Source organism: Salvia splendens, chromosome 17 (genome assembly GCF_004379255.2).
Source record: "Salvia splendens isolate huo1 chromosome 17, SspV2, whole genome shotgun sequence".
Lineage (NCBI taxonomy): Eukaryota > Viridiplantae > Streptophyta > Magnoliopsida > Lamiales > Lamiaceae > Salvia > Salvia splendens.
The window spans coordinates 101,675-112,234 of NC_056048.1; the positions used below are offsets into that span (position 1 = coordinate 101,675).

The 10,560-nt window shown below is 43.2% G+C and overlaps 1 protein-coding gene across 2 annotated transcripts; it reads left to right on the top strand.

The window, feature by feature from the left end:
- The first annotated feature begins 5,601 nt into the window (after positions 1-5,601).
- LOC121773456 (non-classical arabinogalactan protein 31-like) lies at positions 5,602-6,677 on the top strand. 2 transcript variants are annotated; one of them, XM_042170317.1, is made up of 2 exons: positions 5,602-6,094; positions 6,186-6,677. In XM_042170317.1, exons 1-2 carry the CDS (start codon positions 5,620-5,622, stop codon positions 6,497-6,499), a joined length of 789 nt encoding a protein of 262 aa, XP_042026251.1. In that variant the 5' UTR covers positions 5,602-5,619; the 3' UTR covers positions 6,500-6,677. The 2 variants fall into 2 exon arrangements, with proteins under 2 accessions (XP_042026251.1, XP_042026250.1); XM_042170316.1 differs by having other exon boundaries at positions 5,604-6,112.
- The last annotated feature ends 3,883 nt before the right edge of the window (positions 6,678-10,560 follow it).

Consider the following 10,560-nt stretch of genomic DNA (forward strand, 5'->3'; position numbering starts at 1 on the left):
TAATCCTCCAATGTGGGATAATTAACACTAGTTAATTATTCCCTAAGCTCCAACTCCAAGCTTTAATTAAAAGCTAATTATGCCCAACTTTAATCCACTATTTCTCACTCACCGGAAATCGGATTTGAGAAAGTGAATATACTACATTTATCTACGTAAAGTATAGATCGACGCTATGTCATTTAATTTCACAAAATTAAATGTCTCGTCACATTTATTATTTGATCAAAATCCATTGACCGGACATATTTAATCCATGATTTTTACACAGAATGGTTTGGACATTGGAGCTCAATATTTTCGCACATTGAATTGATAGGAAATTCGAATCTAATGTACGGTTTTGGTAAACGCATAACTCAATTTGATGCGACAGTCGCGGTGCTTGTAAACTGAGAGCACAAGAAAAATGGCGGGATTTACGTAGGATTTAATATATTTTGCAGCCAATTGTTATTATACTAGTACACCTAATTATCTTCTCTTCTACTTCTTCATTGGGTGCATTGAATTAGGTTCCATTCACGTGTTCGATAATTATTGCTAAGCTTATTATAATTCTGACCCCGTTTACTTCATTTATGGGATAACGTACGCAGTCATTTTATTTTATTTTATTTCCTATATACTAGTAATATATTGTGAAAATTGCTACCCATTGACTTATGCAATAATCAAAATTAAACTACCATTTGAAATACGTACATTTTCCAATTAAGATGCTGTGTAATGTATACTTACTTTATACCGCTTATTAATTCTTTTTTTCGCAAATTGTAACATACTATAATTGTAATTTGTAAAATATGATATATACGTATATAAACAATAAATAGGCTATGAATATTGTGGAGAAGGAGCATATATTATCATACTATGTCTATACATAGTAATTGAAACTACTATTAAAACTGACGTAGTAGTTATTTGCTACACGTGAATTATGCGATAGCAGTTGCTATGTTAATTTCATCTATCATTCTAATTTCCGATGTTAATTGAATCATGTGAAAGCAGTTGCTACTAAACTTAGTAGTATTAATTTTTTTTAATGAACATGATCCGATCCATTAAAACTACTTAAGAACCTAAACAAAATAGACTATGAAATTTGTAAAGCGTCCCACATGCTCACATCACAAAGTCAAATAAATGATGGTAAATTTTAGAAATAAAATACGTACGGAGTATAATCAATTCACACTGCAGACAAATTATGTATGACTGACTATATGAGAATTCACTATGAATTTATGATAACAGACTAAATTATGTATGGCTAGATGGGAATATCATTATAAATTTATGATAATACTTGGTACTAGTATTTTTTCTTGACTCGAAAAAATACCAAAAAGATTAGGTCCAAATCGAAAATAATTAGCAATCACGAATAATCAAAGTAAAAAAGAATATACCTTCGGCTTGGAGTATTTAATTGGGGCCATATCTAGACAGGCTGGCTGGCATTTGTCGATTATCAATAAATGTCCAAAATGCAGTACCATGTATATGTAGTATTGAGTCCACTTAAATCCACCGAGTTTCAGGATTCTGCCGTCATATTACGTATACTACACTTCTCTTCACCTACCACAATACCAAATTTAGGTTTTTATTGAATCCAATATTGTTTCATTGTTTTAGTTCATTTCTCGGGAAATAAAATACAAAGACGCAATCACTGAACAAAAAAAAAAAAATCCAAGAATTGGCTGGGGTGGGTTGATCTCCTGCTGTGGTGAGCTGTTGTGCCATGAAACGGTGACGTTTGGTTCAATTACCACTACAATAACTACATCACTTGCCTTTTTCAATTAAGCTTAATTTGCCGATGTGTATACAATATCAATGTTTTATCTGATCAATGATTTTAGTTAGCATTGCACTACAAGTTCTACGGTCCAAACTACCGTTGATTAAATCATAATTTAATAGTAATTTTGGTTGAATAGTGATTATATTTATATAAGTAATAGTAATAACTAGTTGAATATTTGTTTTTAGTAATTAAAATAACATTTAAATTATGTTTAGAATGTGTATATCACTACACTACACTACACTACTCATGATGTGGAGCTCATTCTCCAGTAACACTACTTACACTACCAATTATCTCTATTTCTTACTCCACTTGATAAATTTTATATTAAAACACGTGTTGAACTAAATGTTCATACTTTTCAGGGACCGAGGGAGTATAATTTTATAGTTTAATTTTAAAAATTATGAGATCAACAAGAAGAAGTCCACAAAAAATAATTTAAAAATAATACTCCATCTGTAGTGAATAGGAGTTTCATTTCTTTCCGGCACAGTTTTAAGAAATGTTAAGAAAAGTAGGTGAAAAAAAGTTAGTGGAATATGAGTCATATATGCCATTTGTAGTATAAGTGAACCATGGCTCTTATTTATGGACGAACCAAAATTGAAAAACGAGATTCCTATTCGCGAATAGGAGAGTAGTACAAAGGGACTTTCAATTATTTTTTTAAAATATTTAGAGACTATGATAGAGACTATAAATTTAAATATAAAGTGACTTTTCAAATTTGATAAAAGTTTAGTTATTAAGTACTCATAAATTATAGAATTGATAATTCTTAGTTGCAACTTGCAACCGATAAGCTCTAAGTCTCTAACTATAATTTCAAATAATAATTCATTGATAGTGCATTAATTTATCATAATATTAATAGTTATATTAAATTTAAGTGAACCTGATGCAACTGAATATCAAAATATCATAAGCTCCTAGTTAATCGCCTTTTGAATAAAATCCTTATTACTATGTATCAGTATGAGTGTTTTAGTTAGTGCGGCGCGTGTTAGAATACATTTGATAAAGCAAAGTTTGTAAAAGTTGAGGCACAAAACGTCACCGTTTCACCGTTTCATAGCACAGGTATCCCTGTTGTGTTGAAAATACATCTGATAAAGCAAAGTTTGTAAAAGTTGAGGTACAAAACGTCACCGTTTCATAGTACAGTAGCCCCTGCTGTGTTTTCACCACAGCAGGGGATCCACCCTCGAATTGATTACAAAGTTTATCACTACCTGATTACACTATTGAATGCGCTATCAAATCCTGAAGACACTTTCAAATGAGAATACGATACACGCTACAAAGTCATGCCACATTTTGAAAAACTCACATATTTTTGTTTTACAAACGCATAGACTTTCACAACTTAAACAATTTCCATATTTGATAGCTCACATGAGACATCATCTTCTTATCTTTAGAGCATCCGCAATGAGCGGACGATGGCACGCCCGATGGCGCGCATCGTCCGCACCAATTGCGGGTGCGCAGCATAGGGCGCGGACGATAGTCGCGCCCTCTACTTCGGTCGCGGAGGATAGCGCGGACAATGGCCATCGTCCGCGCCATTGTCCGCCCCATTGCGGCTGTAGCGGACGATGGCCGCGGACGATGGCCATCGTCCGCCCCATTGTGGAGGTCGCGGACGATCGACCGTGGACGATGGCACGCGGTTTCGATGAGCTGCGTCAGAAGTTGGGAATTGGTCCGACTTAGTTTTTTTTTTATTAGTTGAATGATGTAACTTTTTTTATTAAAACTTCGCCGTTTGTTATTTAGACCGTTTTTTATTTACTCGTTACTTGTTATTTGAAAACAGTTAAATTAATTAAACAAAACAATAAAATGATGATGTGGCGCGCCATAGGGCACACCTTAGGGCGCCCCACTGCAGGTGGGGAGGTAGGAGGATAAAACTGCTGACGTGGCGAGCCATAGGGCGCGCCTTAGGGCGCCCCATTGCTAATGCTCTTACCTATTATCATAGCCCCTTTAATAATTGTTGAGTTATTAGAGCATCAGCAGTGGGGCGCCCTATAAGACGTCCTATCCTTCACCACATCAGTATTTTATCTTTTTACCCTTTCACCTGCAATGGGATGCCCTATAGTCCGCCCTATAGCACCACAATTTAATTTTATATTTAATTTTATGTTTGCAAATATATCAAGCAAAATAAATAAAAAAAGCACCACAATGAAGACAAATCCTACATTTACTTCATTAAAAAAAAGTTAAAAGAGTGGAGATAAAAAAACAAGTGCACTACAGATAAAAGCATACTCTACATCATTCCCGACTTGCGGCGCAGATCATCGATCATCCACTTGAAGTATTCGGCTTCGCCCGGGTCCTCGCAATGCCTGAGGGCGTGGTGCGTGTCCAACAACGTCCTCTGGTTGGCGGCCCCCACCAACTCCGTGTAGGCATCTGTGAGGATGTTGCATTCGCCTTGCCCTTGTTCTTGGCAGCCTTGCTGCCAATGGGACGCCGGGAGGACATCGGTGTGCCGGAACTCTCATCCTCGTATATCGGCTGGTTGAGGTCCATCGGAGGTGCGCCGCTGTCGCTGCTCGTATAATCACCGGCGGCGGTGTTCTTCGTCCTCTTCTCCGCAACCGATATGGGCAGAATCCCTCCTTGGAACTTCTGCTTGTCCTTCAAGATGAGCCAGGAGTTGTAATGCTTGAAATCGTCGTACAATGAAATGTACGACGCAAGCGCTTTATAGCGCACATCCGTCAAACTCTCGCCGCTGCCCTTCTTCCTCAAGCACTTCTCGTACTTCGACGAGAACAAATTGACCTGCTTCTTCACCTGATCACAATGCTTGTGGAGCTGCTCCCTATGGCGCTTGTAGGCGGCCGCCAGCTTGGCCTCGTTGTAGCGATCAGCGATGCACTCCCAGTACGCGATTTGCTTTTGGTTGTTGGCAAACACCGGGTCCTCTGAAATATCAACCCAACACTTCTTCAAGACAATGGTTTCATCCGGGTTGTAGTTCGTCCTCCTTGGGGTGAATTCTTCATTCTTCTCCGGAGGCGGCAACTTCTAGGCTCTTTGTCTGTTCCTCTTCTTCTTGGTGGCGGAGCCCGAGACTGCAGCAGCAGCGGCGGGGGCGGCGGGGGAGACGGCTCCATGTCTGACAGCCCGTACGAATCCGTGCTGAAATCGGGATCGTATTGGGTGTTGGAGTCAAAGGGCCGGTATTCATCAGGGTCTGTACCCGGCCACCGTGCACCACCACTGAACATCGAAAATCCGTCGGGACTATTCGGACTTGGGAAATCACTGGGATTCATTTTATAAATTGAACTAGAGAGAATGAGATGAAAGAGTGAATGGAAGAGTGAAAGGTAGAAATATAATTGTGGTGTATATATATAAATTTTGAAGAATTAAAAAAATATAAAACACGTTGCATCGGACGCGCTATCGTCCGCGTCTCGTCCGCCCGATGCGTGCTCCAAGACCTATCATCCGCCCCGCTGTAGATGCTCTTACGGAATGGACCTTTGTATTTTATTTGAATCTCCTCCCTAATCATCAGATTTCGTACTTCACCACAACTCATCTTAACCTTCATAGATGAAGCGGTAACTTATGTCACTGCTAAATAAATTAAACTCAACTTTCTTCACCATTTAATTATACAATTGATATTGTCGTAAAAAATGTACTCCTATACTAGTCAACTTTGTCTCACACAATACAATTGATATTATGCCGTTTCTAAAGCCTCTATAAATAGAGTGCCTTCTGCAACTCTGCAGCTCAGTTCACTTCACATCATGGCATTTGTTTCTTTCCCCACTTCCTTTGTCCTCTCCTTCCTTCTCCTCACTGCCACCGCCGATGTCACCCTCCCAACCTACCCTCCTCCACCCCAAGCCCCTCATCCTCCTCCACCACCCCACCACCACCACCACCACCACCATCATCACCCCCCTGCTCCAGCACCCACACACCCTCCACTCAAACCCCCGTCCCACCCCCCCGTTAAACCCCCGTCACACCCGCCAGTGAAGCCGCCGGCTCACCCTCCCGTTAAGCCCCCGTCACACCCTCCCGTTAAGCCCCCGTCACACCCTCCCGTTAAGCCTCCGTCACATCCTCCCGTCAAGCCTCCGTCACACCCACCAGTTAAGCCTCCGTCACACCCTCCCGTTAAGCCCCCATCACACCCACCAATGAGGAAGATGGTGGCTATTCAGGGCGTAGTCTTCTGCAAATCCTGCAAATATAGGGGAATCGATACTCTCGTCGGTGCGACTGCTCTTTCCGGTACCTCTCTCTCACTAAATTTTAATTAAAAAAAAGAGTATCTTGATCTTGAATAGTTTTAATTATTCCTCAGGTGCTGTGGTGAAGCTGGAATGCAACAACACAAGGAAGACGCTAGTGGAGCACAAGACGACCGACAAGAACGGCTACTTCCTCTTCATGCCGCAGAAGCTGACCACATCTGGCTCCCACAAATGCAAGGTCTCCCTCGTCTCATCCCCCTCGCCGACCTGCACACACCCCACCAACCTCCACGGCGGCGCTGTCGGCGCTATCCTAATGCGCAAGCCGCCGCTCCAAACCCCCCCCAAGCCCTTGCCGTTTGAGCTCTTCACCGTCGGACCATTCGCTTTTGAAGCTGCCAAGAAAATGCCATGTCACTACTAGAAACCTTTTTCATTAATTATGTTACTCCCCTCTTTTATTAGTACGTCGTCGTTTCCTTCCTCGTTACCACATCATGCTTGTTCTTCCTTGTACGTGTACTAGTATAACCAAGCATTTGCACTTGGAATTGGATGTGGATGGGCTACGCCTAAGCTAATTAAGTTTGATTTTGCCAGTACTACATTTTTTACTATTGTGAATTTTTGAAATGGGGTGAATATCGATGAATGGAATAAGTGTGTAGGTATGAGAGCAGACATAGATGTGACTTTTCATGGAGTTTTACTTTTTACATTGATTGGCAACGACAAGACCAAGCACAAAGCACTAGAATCCAAAGGAAATCTACCCATATTAATTGGTGAAGCGTGATTATTATCATATTTTTTCTCCTGAATAAAATGGATATAATACGATTCTACATGGGCTAATCCAAAACTCTCTGAGCCCTTTATTTTTAGTAAGCTATAAGACCATCCACAACGGGTCTCGCCGGCGTCTCGCGTCTTGTCTCAGCGAGACGAGACCCCGGCGAGACGCGCTGCAGCCTCCATCTCGTCCCGTCTCGTCGCGCGTCTCGTCGCGCGTCTCGCCTCGGCGAGCCACGAGACGAGCTGTCTCGCCACGCGCCTAGGCGACGTGGCGCAGCCCGGCGTCGTGCGTGACGCCCACTCGCCGGCCCGCGAGTGGGCGTCGTCACGTGCTGATGCAATAAATATTTTTTTAAAAAAAAAATTCGAATTTAAATAAAAAAAAATTTGTAACGGTATTATTACCGTTTTTTTGTTTTTTTTTATATTTTTTTTGTTTTTTATTAAATTTTTTACTCTATAAATACTCCTAAACCCATCATCATTTACACACAAATACACATCTATTCTTCCTATCATCTAAATTTTCTCTCAAATTTTCGCTGAAATTTTCATAACCCAACTCAAGATGTCCGGCGACGGCGAGGGCAACTATGGCGGCTCCGGCTCCGGCGGGTGGGATCTCAACTCATTCGGCGATTGGGAGAACATGATCAACACATTGGGCGGTGGAGGTTCGTCAACGCCGGGGACCCAGGGTTCGGCGACGCGGGGGGGTACCAACCACCCAATTTTGACCTTGATGCATATGTTCGTCCCAACGTCCCGCGGTTTTCGCAGGGATTATCCAAGATCCGGGAGGATTTTCCAGTTGATCCCACGCCGGGAGTAGGCCGAGGCGGTGGAAGTGGGCGAGGCGGTGGAGGTGGCCGAGGCAGTGTACAACCCCAGACGGGCGAGGACGAGGAGGAAGAAGAGGAAGAGGATCTTGGCCGACATCCGTACAACAACCTCGAAACGATGGCGGTGTACAACGCCTGGATCACGGTCTCGTACGATCCCATCGTCGGGAATCAACAAACCCGGAAGTGTTTCTGGGAAAAGGTTGTCGAGGTCTACCACCAAATAAAGCCGAACCGCTCCCGCAAGCGCACAGTTAAAATGATCCGCTGTCACTTTGACCGAGTCGACCGACAGGTCAAAAAATTCTGCGGCATCTACTCGGCGGAAGAGGTGCGCTACCAAAGCGGCGCCACGGCCACGGACATTTTGACGTCCGCTTTGCGCGCCTACTACCAGGACGAGGGACATCAATTCAGATTTGTTGATGTTTGGCGCGCCGTCAAGGACGAGGAACGATGGGCCGGCGGTTTCCGCTCCAGCTCGGGCTCAACCTCGAAGCGCACGAAGCATACGGCGAGTGGCCTATACTCGTCTAGTGCTGGTGCGTCTAGTGGTGACACTGCTGAAGGCATCAGCCAACATGATGCTGAATCCCAGGAGTTTGCGGGTACAGTCGGCGCTGCAGGAGGATCCGCGAGTGGGCGCCGTCGGCCGCAAGGGACGAAGGCGGCGAAAGCGGCTAGAGCAAGGAAGGGCCGAGGCGAATCAAGCCAGTCGGCCTCAGGATCGGGCTCGCGAGGAGGCTCGGACACACTTATGGTGGCGTACATGACCGCCACAATGGCGGACACTTCCCGCTTCTCGCACTCCCAATTCGCGGCCTGGTGGAACGGAATTGTGCATATGGCAGCACAACTTGGCCTTCCGACTCCCCCTCAACCTCGACCGCCTCCGGAGGATGATTAGCCCTTCCGATTAGTTTTTTTTTTATTTTGTGTGTTTTTTTATTTTGTGTTTTTTTTAATTTTTTTTTTGTGTGTTTTTTTATTTTGTGTGTTTTTTTTTTGTTTTAATTTTAATAAAGTGTGTTTGTTTAAATTGAATTGGGTTTTAAAAAAAATTATAAATTAAATTGAATGAATAGTAATTAAGAGACGATATAGAGACGGTTAAGAGACGGAGCGTTGCAGGTTCCGTCTCTTAGTTAAGAGATGGAGGAAAAAAGGACAGTGGGGCCCTCAAATAGTGCTCAAATAGTAGTTAAGAGACGGTATAGAGACAGCGTTGTGGATGGCCTAAATCTTTTGACTGTTTCACGATTCCTTTTCGTAATCAATCCTCTTGACTTGCGTCGGCATTCATTGGTTTGGCGCAACCTATAGAAATCATGGAATAAAATATGTCCGGTCAATGTATTTTGACCAAATAATAAATGTGACGAGACATCTAATTTTGTGAAATTAAATGATATAGCGTCGATCTACATTTTACGCAGATAAATGTAGTATATTCACTTTCTCAAATCCGATTTCCGGTGAGTGAGAAATAGTGAATTAAAGTTGGGCATGATTAGCTTTTAATTAAAGCTTGGAGTTTGAGCTTAGAGAATAATTAACCAGTATTAATTATCCCACATAGGAGAAGTGATACATCTTTTAATGTGCTTAAATTAAGTGACTTTATGTTATTTAATAATTATAGTGGACCAGGATGGGTGAAATAGTCCATACGCGCGCACACGCGCGCTCGTCGTCGCCTGCCCGAGCCCGTGCTCCGCCCATTTTATACATCATTCACAAGCATAACAACATAAGCTCTCTCCCTCTCTCTGCATTGTTTTTATGTCGAAAACTCGGCCCTCTCCTCCATCCAGTTCGCCGGAGCTCTGTTGATTGCGGTGCTGCTTCATCAGAGATGTAGCCGTTTTATCTTTGGGGACGACACGCCAAACCGAGAGCACTACCGGGGCGTACCTCGTCTTGCTGAAAGAGACCTCCTCGACTCGGCTAAACCACTGTTCACGGTTACTGTTTCGAATTTCTCAATTGAAATTTCATTTCAGTTTCCCCTTTTGTATTCCTTCTTTTGTGTTGTATTACGCCCAGTTGTATCTCTTGTAATCCCAGAAACCAACAATCGCAAGACGAGATAACTTGCATTTGAAGGAATTTGAACTATAAACTGAACTTAACACTTTCGAAACTTTTAACACCTTTGCTGGAGATGTCGACTGAATCCAACATCGCTGCTGCCACCACCGTCGCCATTTCCTCCACCTTGGCGACCACTGGACCTGTCAACACTTCGTCGATTCCCTCGATGATGCCCACTCCCGGGCGCAATCCATCTTCATCAACAACGCCTTGGGAGTTTGTTAACCCCCTTGGGCCCATTGGTGGATCCACCTCGAGTGGATCGGTTGGTTCCACTTTTAGTGGTTCCTTCGGATCCTTTAATGGATCGAGTGCTGGGGCCTTCGGGTCTCACACGAATGCTGGGGCCTTCGGGTCTCACGTGGGTGCTAGTCTATTCGGGGCTGGTACGACCATGGCGGGCTCTATGCCCAACATGAATGGTGGGGGCTCTATGCCCAACCACGTTGTTGGCTACTTCGGGGGCAACGAAATTGATTCCTTCCATGGACTAAGTGCGGCACCTTTGGCACCAAGAATGATGCTACCTGCCAAGAAGCCACCAAAGTTTGGAGGATCTGACTTCAAAAGGTGGTACCAAAAGATGTTGTTCTACTTGACAACATTGGGCGTCGCCAACTTCCTCACGGAAAACGAGCCGCCCGCGCCAAGCGATCTAGAGACCAAGCTCGAAGTCATGGCAGACTATGAAGCTTGGAGAAAAGGAGATTATCTTTGTAAAAATTTCATTCTAAGTGCTTTAGATGATAGTTTG

Excerpts from the sequence above, each read along its gene's own strand:
- LOC121773456 (XM_042170316.1), top strand. The coding sequence starts at position 5,620 with ATGGCATTTGTTTCTTTCCCCACTTCCTTTGTCCTCTCCTTCCTTCTC. Across the intron at positions 6,113-6,185 it reads CGGTGCGACTGCTCTTTCCG|GTGCTGTGGTGAAGCTGGAA; the intron begins GTACCTCTCTCT and ends ATTATTCCTCAG.